The 16,822-nt window shown below is 37.6% G+C and overlaps 1 protein-coding gene across 1 annotated transcript in view; it reads right to left on the bottom strand.

Annotated features, from left to right (window-relative positions):
• The window catches only part of LOC117332500 (autism susceptibility gene 2 protein-like), a 250,883-nt gene that overhangs the window by 10,619 nt on the left and 223,442 nt on the right, over positions 1–16,822 (bottom strand). The window contains exons 6-10 of the mRNA XM_033891431.1: positions 11,346–11,400; positions 8,721–9,213; positions 7,488–7,780; positions 3,822–4,030; positions 50–209 (exon numbers count right to left, since the gene is read on the bottom strand). Of these exons, the coding sequence (XP_033747322.1) occupies positions 50–209; positions 3,822–4,030; positions 7,488–7,780; positions 8,721–9,213; positions 11,346–11,400 (1,210 nt within the window). The remainder of the gene's footprint in view (positions 1–49; positions 210–3,821; positions 4,031–7,487; positions 7,781–8,720; positions 9,214–11,345; positions 11,401–16,822) is intronic.

Here is a 16,822-nt window from a genome sequence, read left to right as displayed (position 1 = left end):
ACCTGTCCAATGGTTACCAAGCCATATATTATGATGAACAGGAACTTACTTTTGGTTGGAATGCCCCTGGTATTCCCCGAGTTGAGTCCGGAGTTCAGTGGTCCAGGACCAGCTGGAGGCATGAGTGGAGACATACCCGTAGGGTAGGCCGGAAGCCCAGGTATCTGGGGCCGGTAAAATGTTGAGTCTAACTTGGGCACCTTTTCATACTGAAACATGTAACAAACTTGATAAACATATACTGTAATACAATGATCTTTTCAATTTTTGTCCCCAAGGATCTGAAGACAAAAATGGCACTATACAAATTTTTTATCATTCATAATGAATGGTAAAATATGTTACCAGTGAAATTGTGCTTTGGAGTATTTATTCTCATTATCAAACCACTGCAATGTCATACTGACATACAAGTATACAGGAAACCAACAATATTCTCATTATCAAACCACTGCAATATCATACTGACATACAAGTATACAGGAAACCAACAAAATGAGGTCATTCTCATGAATATTCATTAAAATACATCCTTTTTCAATAAACTTCAAATACATGTACACACTTATTTTAAGTATGCCACATTATCATACATTCTCATCATAACCTCTGCATGTGATATTTCATGATTTTAAGAGCTACAGATAAAATACATTTATGTACATAATCAATTGAAAAGGTTTCCTTGGAAACATCTGTTCAGATGCCACAGATGTGAGATGTTTATCATGAATTTCAAATTTTACCAAGTAATGTGTCACATAGCTCTAATGATAAACAGATCAATCCTCAAATTTTACCAAGTAATGTGTCACATAGCTCTAATGATAAACAGATCAATCCTCAAATCTAAAAAAAAAGCTTTACCTCTAGTGGTATAATAGTGTTTTTAAAATTAAAATTATTCGTATAGAGGAACTTAAGGTGTTTCATTACATCATCAATCAGACACATTTTCCCAGAAATGTCCTCCCTAAATGACCTCCTCTCCTTCACCCACTTCTGTCTCCCAACAAAATATCACTCCTTTCTCTTAAGTTTGATCGTCATCATTTTCTCTTCCATATGTCCTCATCTCTCAAAAAACTTATCCAACACCTCATTGGTACCAATACCACTCTCCCTGGAAATAGCACCTCCTTCCCTTAAATTTGTTCCTCCCCAATATGTATCCTAACCTTCTCACTTATTCTGATCTCCTTCTACCCCTAAAATATCCCCCCCCCCCCTTCCTTTAAGTTTGCTCCTCTCTCGATTTTTTCAATAATTAAAGTATCTTAATCTCTTCATTTATTCCAATCTCCCTCTCCCCCAAAGCATCACCTCCTTCCCTTAAGTTTGATCCTTGTCTCCAATCCCCAATCTCGAGCTCCTTACTGGTACCGATCTCACTCTCCGACAATTTCCCCAGGTATCCTAATCTCGAGCTCCTTACTGATACTGATCTCTCTCTCTAACAATTTCCCCAGGTATCCTAATCTCGAGCTCCTTACTGGTACCGATCTCCCTCTCCGACAATTTCCCCAGGTATCCTAAATCTCAAGCTCCTTACTGGTACCGATCTCCCGACAATTTCCCCAGGTATCCTAATCTCGAGCTCCTTACTGGTACCGATCTCCCTCTCCGACAATTTCCCCAGGTATCCTAATCTCGAGCTCCTTACTGATACTGATCTCTCTCTCTAACAATTTCCCCAGGTATCCTAAATCTCGAGCTCCTTACTGGTACCGATCTCCCTCTCCGACAATTTCCCCAGGTATCCTAAATCTCGAGCTCCTTACTGGTACCGATCTCCCGACAATTTCCCCAGGTATCCTAATCTCGAGCTCCTTACTGGTACCGATCTCCCTCTCCGACAATTTCCCCAGGTATCCTAATCTCGAGCTCCTTACTGATACTGATCTCTCTCTCTAACAATTTCCCCAGGTATCCTAAATCTCGAGCTCCTTACTGGTACCGATCTCCCTCTCCGACAATTTCCCCAGGTATCCTAAATCTCAAGCTCCTTACTGGTACCGATCTCCCGACAATTTCCCCAGGTATCCTAATCTCGAGCTCCTTACTGGTACTGATCTCCCTCTCCGACAATTTCCCCAGGTATCCTAATCTCGAGCTCCTTACTGATACTGATCTCTCTCTCCCAACAATTTCCCCAGGTATCCTAATCTCGAGCTCCTTACTGATATTGATCTCTCTCTCCCAACAATTTCCCCAGGTAATGTAATCTCCCTACTGGGTCCAATCTCTCTCCCCGTAGTCTTGTATCTCCCTCCTAGTCAAGTTATAAGCACAACCCTGGCTAGCCTTTCACACCTCACTGTTTTTATGTGCCTGTAGCTCATCTCTCATGAATTCTCTCAATGATCCACTCTGGGGAAATAATTTTCCTTGTAATTCGTAACTACATTTTTTTTTGTGTGTAGACAGATAAAAGCAAAGAGATGAGTTTTTTCCCTCATAAATGTCTTCTTGGTTTGATAACCAGACTTAAAACTTAATGTTTATGATTAAATTTTCAAATTATTTAAATTTGTAATATTTCTTTTTTTACTATTTTCCAGGCAATAATTTTCTCACAGCAAGAAACATGCTTCAGATTTTATTAAAGTGGTATATATGACGAAATACTGTTCTCCATTATATATAGGTGCATGATTGCCTTCGATAATCATTGTCAAAAACATTAAATGTATAAAGTGCTGGTGAATTTTGAAAATGAACAAATGTTAGATTGGCAGTTAGTCAGTTAAATGAAATCTCACACCGATCTCAGTTTTAATGCAGTATCTAATTTTAAAGACAGTTACCACAAAAAGAAAACAGGTTCTTATCAGAGTTTACTGGCGGAAGCCATTTACTGATAAATTGAGGCTTATAAAAACTAGTGATAAACGCATATAAAGCACTGCTGTTAGGTGTTGGTGTGAGGGCAGTAACAGGCCGATAACACTGGCACTATCTCCAACCTCAGTCAGACCCACTACTGATTGGCTATAAACTAGTATTGGGCTTTTACAACAATTTTATCACCTCTTTTACAAAAGATCTCCCCCACAATGTCAGTTAAAGATCTTTTCAAATGATGATTTCAACACTCAGCCCAGAGGCAAATATAGCGTTTGTCAGATTACACCTCGGATAGCTCTGAAATTTCATGTCTGATGGTGGTGAGATAGCAGTGAAGTAAACTCATTTAAAACTCAAATGATAAAGCTGTACAAAAAAACCAAGGTTAGGGTGATGTACAGTCATTAAAAACACTATAGCTATCCGTATAAACTAATGATACTGGTATTGATGGCGGTTGTTTACAATCAATGTGTCTAACCCAAAGTTACTTGTGATCAAATTGTTTAAAGATAAAGATATCAAATTTTACTTTGAACTTTAACCCAAAGACGTTGAGAATGTTGATCTGACCCTATTGGACATCTCATATGACTGCACATCACCATCAGAGCTATTGGCTTTTGGGTGAATTTTAAGAAAAAACAAGAAAAATGTCCTTAATACAGCAATGTCCCATGCTCATAACAAATACATCCATTGCAGAAGGGGTCAAAGGTGATGACCTTTGAACCTTTAACCTTTACCAATGACCACCAGAATGTGATCAGGTGTGGAACTGGATGCTATGATCTAAACTGGTGTACATTTGAACCAAACCTGGCCAGGGTCCCTCAAGATATGTTGATTTGTAATGGGACCTAACAGGATGGACTAATAAGGTAACATTATATACTCCCCCCTCAAATAAAATGATGGGGACATAACAAAAGGACTGATGCAAGAACTATAGATGCATGCTTTGTACTACTGACCAGTAAAGGGGCCGGTGGTGGGCCCAGGGAGCCAGGGAAAGGTACAGGATACATGTGTTGGTGGGTATGTTGATGCTGATGCATATGTTGATGCTGATGTTGATGGACGTCTGAGCGAATGAAAGGGTGAGACCCGCCTATAGACGGTACAGGACGATCCTGTGTGGCAAGGAAGCGACGATTCAGCTCTTCTCGTAAAATCTCCTGATCTGTAAAACATACAGCACAGTCATTCATTAAAGGTTCAAGCTATCGTCAGTATCGTTAGTCCTAGAACATTTCAATTATCTTTTATTCCAAGAACTTATACAACTGTAAATCAATTTTAGAAATCATTTCTTTAATTAATTATTTGCAGTCTCCATCATATTTCAACCAGGCAAAAACTGAATACTAGGTTAAAATGATCTTCTAATAGCATATTAACACCATCAATATACCTAAAATGTTCTGAGAGATATACCCTCAAATTACTAGCAATATTGTGTATCTGTGACGTCTGTAGTAGTATAAATCAAGCGTTCTAATGACGTACACATGTGGGAATTTGTACATGGTCTTCATGGGGATTAGCCCTAAACAGCTCATTATTTATCAAAAGATTGGTAGAAATCTAGGAATATGTAGAATACCAGATTCCTTTCAGTTTATAGCCGTGACAGAACAATTTGATAACATTACTGGAAGCCTGGCCCAGTAATACATATTACAGCTCAATCCTACCAGAAATTCATTACAGTGCCTAACGCAATACACAAATGATGCAATTCATTCTCCCTAGATGATGAGCCACAAAGATGTCTGCCAGACGTTCTCACCCCAACTCGCACCACATAAACCCTTTGAAGAAATTTGATTTTCACCTCACAAAAGAAACTGGACACAAATTATACTCAATATGAATGAAAATCATGACTTGTGAGTCCATTAACCAGGGGTAATGTCGGTATCCTTTAGCCATGGTTAAATTCTCTTTACATTAATAATCTCCTCCAAACCGTAGTTCATGCTTTTTAATATTTTGCATCCTCCTCTAGCCATGGTTAATGTCTTTAGCCCCTTACCATGGAGTCCCCCTCCTAACTGAGTGACATCCTGTAGCCATGCGTTATCTCCCCTGATGTGGGTTACCTCCCCTTAACATTGATACACCCTTGATTGTAAGATAAATATAATGTCTTTCCTGACAGTAGATAACACTTGTAGCATAACATAACAGAGACCAGCCCTATCAGACACTTAACTACCAAAAGCAATTATTAAAAAAAATCTTGTGCAAGAAAATTATATTGAAATCATCATAATTTGTCAAACTGATATCCTTGTCAAAAAAAAAAGGAACTCCAGAATGTCAGACAGAAGAAGCATTTTGCAGAGATCAATAACCCTTATCAATAGCTATTAATATGAGCTGTCAGAACACAACACAGCTCGCCAAGTGGATTGTAATTTGGTAGTAAATATGTCGAAGGTCAGTCAAGGTCAGCAGGTTCACAAATGTAGTAGTACCCATGGAATGGCCTTGTCACAAGGAACACACACGTCTAATACCTAAGTAGTATCCTCATCAGTATTGGTACAACAATGTTTTTACAAGAGATCCCAGAGGGATCTTGGCGCCCACCATTGAATGATCTTTATAGGTTCAATGTCAGATTGATCTTTTCTCTACTTTTCCCTTCCTCTAAGTCTTACTAATCTGTGTAAATTCAGAAACAGCCCTCTATAGCTAGTACTTTTCAAACCAGGGGAACCTATTATATATAAAATTAAGATTTAGCGATAATGGCTGTCTGTCGGCCATGTTGTTTTCGGATTGGTCCCAATATGCATAACTAGGCACTGAGGGAAACCTACATTGAAATTTGAGGAAGATTCCTTCAGTACTTTGTGAGAAATAGCGATAACAAACTTCAATTGTCAATATCCAAGATGGCTGCCTGTCGGCCATGTTGTTTTCCGATTGGTCTCAAATGCAATATGCATAACTAGGCAGCAAGGGGAACCTACATATGAAATTTGAGAAAGATCCCTTCAGTACTTTATGAGAAATAGCGATAACAAACTTCAATTGTCAAAATCCAAGATGGCTGCCTGTCGGCCATGTTGTTTTCCGATTGGTCTCAAAATGTCCCCGAGGGGAACCTACATATAAAATTTGGGAAAGATCCCTTCATTACTTTCTGAGAAATAGCGATAACAAACTTCAATTGTCAAAATCCAAGATGGCTGCCTGTCGGCCATGTTGTTTTCCGATTGGTCTCAAAATGCACTATGCATAACTAGGTACCAAGGGGAACCTACATGTGAAATTTGAGAAAGATCCCTTCAGTACTTTCTGAGAAATAGCGATAACAAACTTCAATTGTCAAAATCCAAGATGGCTGCCTGTCGGCCATGTTGTTTTCCGATTGGTCTCAAAATGCAATATGCATAACTAGGCACCAAGGGGAACCTACATATGAAATTTGAGAAAGATCTCTTTAGTACTTTCTCAGAAATAGCGATAACAAACTTCAATTGTCAAAATCCAAGATGGCTGCCTGTCGGCCATGTTGCTTACTGATTGGTCTCAAAATGCAATATGCATAACTAGGCACCAAGGGGAACCTACATATGAAATTTGAGAAAGATCCCTTCTGTACTTTCTCAGAAATAGCGATAACGAACTTCAATTGTCAAAATCCAAGATGGCTGCCTGTCGGCCATGTTGTTTTCCGATTGGTCTCAAAATGCAATATGCATAACTAGGCACCAAGGGGAACCTACATATGAAATTTGAGAAAGATCCCTTCAGTACTTTCTGAGGATTAGTGATAACAAGAATTGTTTACGGACGGAGGGACGGAGGGACGGACGGACGGACGGACGGACGGACGACGGACCACGGACGCAGGGCGATTTGAATAGCCCACCATCTGATGATGGTGGGCTAATAAAAACTATCCTAACTGTTAACGGCCACTGATGATGCCCGTCAATATAGCTATAGATCCCCTGGACTTGTCCCTGAGAGCTTAAAACAGATCTTGAAGAATTTGTCCTCCATTTTACAATGACTTCAATCAATAATACCAGTTAATGTGTCTTCTGGTCATCCTCATCTCCATAGTTACCATTATGGTCTTAGTAGCAACTTTGAGTTTCATATTTCAAAATAAGTTGAGAATTCCTTATTTCCACATGTTTGAATTAGTATACTTTCCAGGCTGTATTGTAATAAGTCAATAAGCCTAAGTAAATATATATCATCCAACAGGATAGAAGAACATTATGTTTATAATAAAATTGTTACGTACGATCCCTATGGATGAAGTAATACATAAAGAAAAAGAAAAACTCGACAACAAATCTTTAGCGCTTTCTTCACATTATGGTAATTCTTTTGACAGTAATAAAGAATCACAGAGATGCGACGAAAGTGCTAAAGACGTGTTGTCGAGTTATTATTTTACATATATAACTGTTCGATAAAAATTAACATCAAACTTTCAATTATATGAATTCCTTTGTTGTACAATACATAATGACTTAAGAATTTTACCACTTAATATGAAATATTCCATACAATCCAACAGAACATGTGACTATAGACAATTTATATGAAATATTCCATACAATCCAACAGAACATGTACTATAATACAAGCTACCTGTCGATACTTACTGGCATAGGACATAGAATCACTGGGTGAGTGAGATGACAGACTAGCTGGAGTAGCCCCGCTCAACGCGCCGGATGTCAAAGAAGCCGCGGCTGGTCCTGGAGGCAGTGGGGGCGCAAACATGCTGTGGGGCGGATGCCCGGGGGTGTGGGCGGAGGGGGGGTGAGGGGGCAGTGGAGGGTGGTGGGGAGGAAATGTTGGCGTGTGGTTGGGGGTGGAATGTAAAGGATAAGGGGGTAGACTCGAACTTGGCGAGATCTGTGGACTATATAGGGGATGGCCAGAGTTTGTTACACTGAAACAAACAAGAAGATACGTTATAACAATTAGCAACTTTAAAATATCACAACAAACTTGCGACATCATAAACCTAATCGGTAGCCGTAACTTCTGACACTAAAAATAAATCTGTGAACAACTTGACTCTCAATGAACAAAACAACTCCACTGCTTCTTCGTAGGTAATCTTTGTGTAATATACAAATCCTGAACATGTTTATGCTTAGCATTACACATCAGAATCACATGAAAAGATTGTGTATCTGTATCTGACTTAAGTGAAGATGATATTGATCATCCTACACCATGGTATCAGTGGTGTCTAAAATCAACTCTACAATATCAATTGTTGTTTATTACACTACAATATCAATTGTTGTTTATTACTCTACAATATCAATTGTTGTTTATTACTTTACAATATAAATTGTTGTTTATTACTCTACAATATCAATTGTTGTTTATTACCCTACAATATCAATTGTTGTTTATTACTCCACAATATAAATTGTTGTTTATTACCCTACAATATCAATTGTTGTTTATTACTCTACAATATCAATTGTTGTTTATTACTCTACAATATCAATTGTTGTTTATTACTCTACAATATCAATTGTTATTTATTACTCTACAATACCAATTGTCGTTTATTACTCCACAATATAAATTGTTGTTTATTACCCTACAATATAAATTGTTGTTTATTACCCTACAATATCAATTGTTGTTTAATACACTACAATATCAATTGTTGTTTATTACACTACCATATCAATTGTTGTTTATTACTCTACAATATCAATTGTTGTTTATTACTCTACAATATCAATTGTTGTTTATTAGAAGATATTTGATGAAAAAATAAATATATGGAATTGATATAGTACATTCACAACCTTATCAACAGCCTTTTCGTGACTACACGAAAATATTATCGGAGGACTAAAACACACCTGGTCCTGGACTTTGAGAATGGCAGACTTGGAGGAAGTTGTGGGTCTTTCTCACGGTATTCCTCCCTCTTGCTAGCCAGGGGCCGAGGCGGGGGTAAGGGGGAACTGCTCTTCCTGTTGTCTCGGTTGTGGACTTGCGTGGTCCTGCTTGGCGGTCGAGCTGCTGTCAGAGCGGGATGTGGGGTTGTTGGTGATGATGGAGTTAGAGGCGGACGTTTGGCAGGAAGTGCTGCAGGTGGCACTGTACGTGGCACACTAGATATCACAGACGGTGTGGTGATTGGAGCCGCCGCAGATGCGGGGCTACAGGAAGTGGTATTGGTACCACAGGTGGTGGTGGCGGAGACTGTTAATGCACTGGTGGTGGTAGTAGCAGCGGTAGTGGTGGCAGTCGTGGCAGGACTACTGAGGGAAGGGGTCGTAGTGACCCCCACAGGACACGGGCTGCTGCATGCTGTGTGTGTGCTTGTGTTGTTGGTCACTATACATTCTCCTGTAAATATATACACACCATTGGAGGATTATGGGAAATGTCAAAATCATTGAATTTGGTTTAGTATTTTTAACATCCTATCAACCGCTTTGTCACTTAAGGATAGCCTCCCTTGTGTGCAACTGCATGTGTATTTTGGGAGGCTGAGTTTTCATATTTTGTAGGAACCACCAATTTTATCTACTCTGGTATGTCTTGGCCAGGGGATGGTCCACAGCCTTCCTCACAGGGGGAAATGCTCAACCAGAGGCCAAAGGTGAGGCAGTGTTAAGAGATATATTAGGAAGAGGAAAGTTTTTCTTAGAAAAGATCCCAAAAGTCGCCTTTTGTCAAATTATTTATTGCCTTTTACATTATCTGTTATGTCATATCATATTCAACATCTTTTTGTTTTGTATATCTTTATGTTTCATGAAAAGTTAACGCCGTGTTATTTGTTTCCTAAGACAATGACAGAATTCTATATCTACAAGCTACATAACCAGACAAACAGACAGCTGGTCAATGCAATTATCAAAACTATCATAAAATATATCAAATCTTAATATTTCACAAAAACCAGGAAATGGATTTGAATCATAAATGAAATTTAATCCTTAACACACTCAGCACTTTCATAGTCTAGCTAATACTTCCTGTTTTACCATTAAGCTTTCAACAGGTTTCTTTATTGCAAAAGTCCGATACTTTTGAATTGATTGTAACAGACCAAATCATAATCTTTAATATTTCTGCAAAAAAGGACAGAGATTTCTTTATTGTTTCAAACTTCACTTAAACCCTGAAAATGTTAATTAAGCCATCGAAAATAATATTTTCAGTAATTGACTTAACAAATAGCTTCATGAAGTAGATGGTAATCACAAGTCTAGGATCAGGAAAAGAGAGCAGAAGTAACACTTTATCATACCAACGTCATCATCTAGGTGCTTCCTGACAAACCATTGACCTCTACGACCTTAAAGCTTCAAGTGAACATAAATCCTTATTGTAGTGGTTTTATATTTACAACGGCCTTGGTATATATCACACTTAATAAAACTAGTCGAGTAGATATAAAAATTCTGGGTCTTGTTTTTACCTAATGGACTAAAATGATGAGAAATCTGAGTCTAGCTTTTACCTGGCAGACTAAGAGAAATTTTTAGTCTAGTTTTTACCTGACTGACTGAGATAAATTTTAGTGTAGTTTTACCTCACAGACTAAAAAGAAAGTTAAGTCTAGTTTTTCCTGACTGATCAAAGAGAAAGTCTTGATTCTATGCAACAGTTTTCATCTCAAACTGTTAGATAAAGAAAGACTTGATTTTCATGACTGTTATGTATAGAAAGTCTTAGATAAACAAAGACTATCGATTTACATAACCGTTATGTATAGAAAGTCTTGGATAAAGAAAGCCTATCGATCTACATAACCGTTATGTATAGAAAGTCTTAGATAAAGAAAGACTATCGATCTACATAACCGTTATGTATAGAAAGTCTTGGATAAAGAAAGACTTATCCATTTACATAACCGTTATGTATAGAAAGTCTTAGATAAAGAAAGACTATCGATCTACATAACCGTTATGTATAGAAATTCTTAGATAAAGAAAGACTATCGATCTACATAACCTGTTATGTATAGAAAGTCTTCTATGTGTTGTTAAGGTAAAAGTACACATACAAGAATTCCACCCACATTATCTGGGAGAGAGTAAGTTTCAATGGGACAACAAGTACTTGTCAAGTATCTATCAACAGCATCATATCATCAGACACACACCATGTACATCCTCCTCTATTAATTACAGGTCAAGTGCCCTGTTCAACAACAACATAACAATGGCTGATAACCCTTATCTCACTGAACACCTGATCAAACCACAAACACCACTTCTAGAAAGGATCATCTGATTCCAAGGTTAAACATTTGAATTGATAAAATACTTGATTTATCAACTTATCCCTTAAATTTGGGTTCTTGTTTATTTGACTGACCACTTTACTTTAAAATTTTGCAACTAGTCAACCAATCATATTGCCTGTACCAGCCAATATCTGTCAACTTCCTGTTGTTCTGGTGACCAATCATATTGCTTGTAGCATATGTTAGTGTTACAATGTGATAAATGTGAGGTAATACTTACGACTGCGGTTTACAGTATTGACAGTGGTGAAGATATCCGAGCTGGCATCAGAAGCCTGAAAATACACAAGGTGAAATCAAATTGAAGTTTTCAGTCTATTCAAGTTCACCTATAAAATCAACAAAGAAAATTTTAGTGTTTTCAAACATCAACACACAACAAACTCTAGAATAAGTAAATGATGGATGTTTATTACAACAGTGGACGACTGGGGAATTGTTTGTAGCAATAAAGAATCATAATTATGACCACATCATTCTTCACTAACTGTAATTTGTGTTAGAATGATGAAGTATGACAGCTGGTCCTTCCTCACCCTACACAAAGTTCATATTCCTCTGCCAGACGTTCATTTCCTCTTGCGAAACCCTTCTCCGATATTATCACTTTTATATGATTTCATATCTTTTCAAAAAAAATTCTGACAACTGAATACAAATTATAAAACAGATTTGTCTTGGTTTCACTGATATTTTGTAATTGGCCATGTACATTCTACAATTGTGTATAGGCCCATTTCCTTCAATACAGCACTTAAAAAAGGGTCAAAGGTGACACTTCTTTGTGAATTCTTGCCTCGAATGCTTTCAACAAAATTCTGTATCACAAGGCTGGTAACAAATTACTCTGACAACTGAGGGAAAAAATGGTGCATTTTAAAATTCATATTCAAAATATTAATGATATACTGCGATAATAAAATTTCATAATGTTTTCATCATCATGTCACCTTTAAGGAACTGTTAGATAAGCAGGCAGTATTCAAGCAGAGGCAATTCTTTTTATACACATTTGGATTCGCTCCAATCGAGATAAGACTGCCATTGGCTTTGTGTAAAGGTATCAGGCCGTGATCATGATCAGAGTTGGGCATGATTAGGGGATGGCAAGGTTAGAGGTCAACTAAATTACACGGCGAATGCACATGACTGCACACATAAGATGATGCATTAAAAAGCGGAGACATCTTCATTACTGTAGGTCCCGAGGTCTATCGTCAGCTAACTTGTCATGGAGCTGTGGAGATGTTCACAGCAGTATATCTACATCAAATCACAATACCATTAACTTATCTCATCACTGCTCTTATCTCTTGTCATTGCACACAGAAAAAAATATATCAGACAATCAAGAATGTTTCCTTACAATCTTGTGAACCAAATACAACTTTTGTAATTTAACACTATCTGGTTATCCCTTCCGCAATTAGGGTGTAAGATAGCAAGACATTCTAGATATATGCATATAAATCGTTTTAAACAAATTAAGCTGTTCTAAAAATAAATAATTCCTCTTATATTTATAACGTATATAATGGACAATTTGTCTTAAAAAATATTAATAAAATAATCTAAATATTTACACATTTCTGAGCGACTTAACTTGAACTTTACTGTACCTACACCTCTTAATTGTGCAACCCACCATTTTTCTGAGGAGGTCTGAAAACAGAAACGACTGGGAATGTTTTGTGATGATTCCCAGTTATAACGTCCTTCATGGCACGATGAACACCACTTCTGTCTCGACATAATGATAATGAGTCAACACCACTTGACCTGAGTAAACTGAGGGAACATTTTCTTTTTTGAATTCTTTGGTATGAATCCACTGCACACAAACATCCTCCTAATCCGATATCCTGAGTTGTACAATAATCCTGATCTGGTACTATGGTTGACTTTATCATTATCAAACCACATCAAACATTGACTACGGCAACAGTGGACTGGTATCCACTAGATCATCCTAAATCATTGTAGACATCCACGAAGTATAGCAAATCTATTATTACTGCTTCTATCAAAGCAAATATTCATTAAACAATATTGACCTGTGCAATTGTCAATCAAGACAGTTTCCATGAGAGCAAATATCCATAAAAACAGTTTCTTTTGTGGCAAATATCCACTAAGGGTTTCTATCATGGAATCGTACCAATTAGGTAGATTTCTCTCATTGCAAACATCCATCATGGCGAAAATTCATTCTTATTGTAAATATCCATCACTTTCCATCATGGCAAATATCCTTTAAGTTGGTTTCTCTCATTGTAAATATCCATCATGGCTAAAATTCATTTTTATTGTAAATATCCATCACTTTCCATTATGGCAAATATCCTTTAAGTTGGTTTCTCTCATTGTAAGTATCCATCATGGGAAAAATTCATTCTTATTGTAAATATCCATCAGTGTTTATCCCAGCAAACAAATCCATTATGACAGCTCTTAACTTGGATCATAATTCCCACTGTATCTTAATAATGACAAATATCCATTCATACATCTTCAGTCATGTCAAATATCTGTTATGACTTGTGTCTAAAAATGTAAATATCCAGTAGGACAATTTCAATCATGTAAAGCCTATCTAAATCAACAATGACAGACTAAATATTGTCTATGTCAACATTTCACACTTTAACCTCATGTTTTATGGCACCAGACGGCCCTAATTACTGCAGCGCTCAGTCTGATGGACATGACAGCGTATCCGACATTACCAATAGCCGTGTCCAATTCGGCAGTTACGACAGCATGTCTGACATTACGAACGTAGAGTCCAATGCTGCTCCATTATGGTTGATTAAAGCAGAGACAGTGTTCATCATTTTAGTCATATTTCGTATATTTTTTTAATGTCATCCATTTCCACAAAAGAGTTAAACACAGCACATAAATGCAATCACAATAAAAACTGACGAGTGCTATAAAACACAACAGGTTCATCTGCTTATTTATATGAGATGCGGTGGAGGTGTTATTCAACAGAACAGCCTTCTGCTGTATTCCCCAATCTAAATATCTAAATGTGTAAATTTGTCAGAATTCTGTCCATCACATTCAAACTTGTGGATGTAAAATACATAATAAACTTTGCCGGCACATGTTGATACATCTATTCCAATAACGGACTATGTATTTGCCAAATTGTTATCAGACAGCACACTTCCATTGCCTATTGTATTTTGTGAAACAATCACAACAGGAAATATCCTAATCCTAGTAGTGGAAATATCTGCATCAGAATAAGTTCCTGTTTTAGGCATCCGTCCTGACACCTGAAACCCGTCCATCAGTGTTACACAGCATGTCTAAAAACTGTCCCCTAACTACGCACACACAAAAAGCCGGGAATCATGGACCAATGACACGGGGCTTCATACTCGAGTAGCAGCCAGAACAACAGGTAGAGAGATAAGTCTGGGCGAGGATGGATAATCAGTCATACGTGAACATGTTGGAGTCTGCATACGAACATCTACTTATGGGTGATGTATTAGGCCTTGTATCAGAGTGCACTGTCACGTCACAGATCACCCTACCCCACAGAAACTACCTCATATTTTAATAAAGATTTCACAGATTCTTCGCCATATACCTCACCACTAATCATGTGTACCCCTAAATTTCTCCCCTGAAAAGTCTCTGGTTTAGCTGTTCACACTGGCATCCTGGAATATATACTTAACTCTCATCATATGTATACTGGTACACAATTTTTTATATTACCTCGCACTGTAGTATACTACAGATGACAAAATCATAAACCAACACTCCCTAAAGTACATACCTGTCTACAACTTACCTGTCATCAGATACACAATACCTACTAATTGTTTATCATATGGCACATACCATATTCATTATCTTTATTAAAATATCTGCATCGATTATCTCAAAATAACATTTTCTCCAATACACAGAGAAATACATGTTTCTATAACACATAAGGTGATTTAATACGTATTCCAGATACACACATCTATTTAAGGTTGAAATATTTGCATTTAAATGTTGCTCAATAGTTACACCGAGTAAAATTGTTGTGCAACAAAAATTATAGTGTAGTGCTGACCTTTGTTAATGAGTCATGACTATGCTGTCAGTGAAACTACCAGACAAGGACTGGCAATTTATCTTAATCTATCACTTTTGTTATTAATTTACACATATGCATACTAACAACACTATTAAAGGGAGACCGATCTACAACTTTACCCTCTGTGTCAGACAATCTGCATGTTTATAATTCACCTCAAACATAACCAGCTAGTGGATCTTCACTTAAATCACAGGTGACAGCTTCTGGTTAGTATTAATGGAAAAAATATATTAGCCCCTACTCCTGCCATACCAACAAGGTGTAACACTCGAAAAACCGGAAGTGGGGGGGGTGAGCTTCGATTCGCTTTGAATTAATTTCAATCTGATTAAAATATCAAATGCACATAAACTTCTGTAACGTACCTTGGTTTAGAATCCTTAAATATCAACGCATGTTATTCTTTTGTCATGTGACATTGATTTAAAGATGAGAAGATGGATAAAAAGCGACTGTGAAAGACGACGATGCATCGACTGTGGAACGGAAGTAGCCTGTATATTTAAGAGTGGTATGCAGGGAGGCAATCTGATTGGACAACAGCTTTATAAGCAATACTAACTATAATTGTCGACCAATCAAGACTACTTCCGTTCCACAGTCGATGTATTGTAGATCCTCGAGTGTTACACCTTGTTGATATGGTAGGAGTAGGGGACAGTATTTTTTCTATTAATACTAAAAGGACACCTGTGCTTAAATCTACCACAATCCACACATTAATTCATTTAATTTTATCTTTGACTTTCCTCAGATCAACACCCACCCTTCCCTTCACCCTTGATTAAAATAACTATATATTTCAACACTAAGTTCTCATTTGATTCAATGAATATCACAAAATTGCTAGGTTTCAAAAAGTAAGTGACCTTGACCATCAGACATGACCTCCAGCTACAGAGCAGTCTATCTAAAAGTCTATTCAAAATAGAATCAATTTATTTTGTTTCTTTCCTTCAACAACAGGAGTGCAAAAGCCATTGCTGACAGACAAGACAGCCCAGAGAGAAGATAAACAATTCTCAACCATATCTCTCAGTCTTTGTAGCTTCTACAACTAAACAAAAACTTGTGAAAACAAAGCATATCTGTAAGTGTTGATCACTTGACCAGATGACTGACAGGTTCTGCAGAAAGGAAAGAGATTCAGATTTTTTTTGTTTGCCCCCCCCCCCCCCCCCCCCCTACCTGCACAACAGAATCAACAAGATAACGGTTTTTACTGAAAGGGAGATCTGCAAATGAGATGAGTGGAAAAAAAACACTAGAACAAACAAAGAATATGGAGGTGGTGTACCAAAGGGGAAAGTTCGGTAAGAATCTCCCTCAGCTCATGGAATGGGTAGAAGTCCAGATATTTTGGGGGGAGTGATGGGTACGACTTGTGTGTGATGAGATCGGTTGGGAAAGGACACCCTGACAGCACATGGAATCGGAACAGGAGGGACAGACATTTTTGTGTGAGAGGATGAGTGGAAGAGTATGTGTGCTGAGATGGGGTGGGGAAAGACTATTCCACCAGCACAAGATAACATGATAAACTGTTGAGCTGATATATAGACCAGGCAGAATCTACCACAGAGATCGAC

The sequence above is a fragment of the Pecten maximus genome, chromosome 8, assembly GCF_902652985.1.
Source record: "Pecten maximus chromosome 8, xPecMax1.1, whole genome shotgun sequence".
Taxonomy (NCBI): domain Eukaryota; kingdom Metazoa; phylum Mollusca; class Bivalvia; order Pectinida; family Pectinidae; genus Pecten; species Pecten maximus.
Note: the sequence above shows the minus strand (reverse complement) of the source record. Positions and strands in the feature narration are given on the sequence as shown.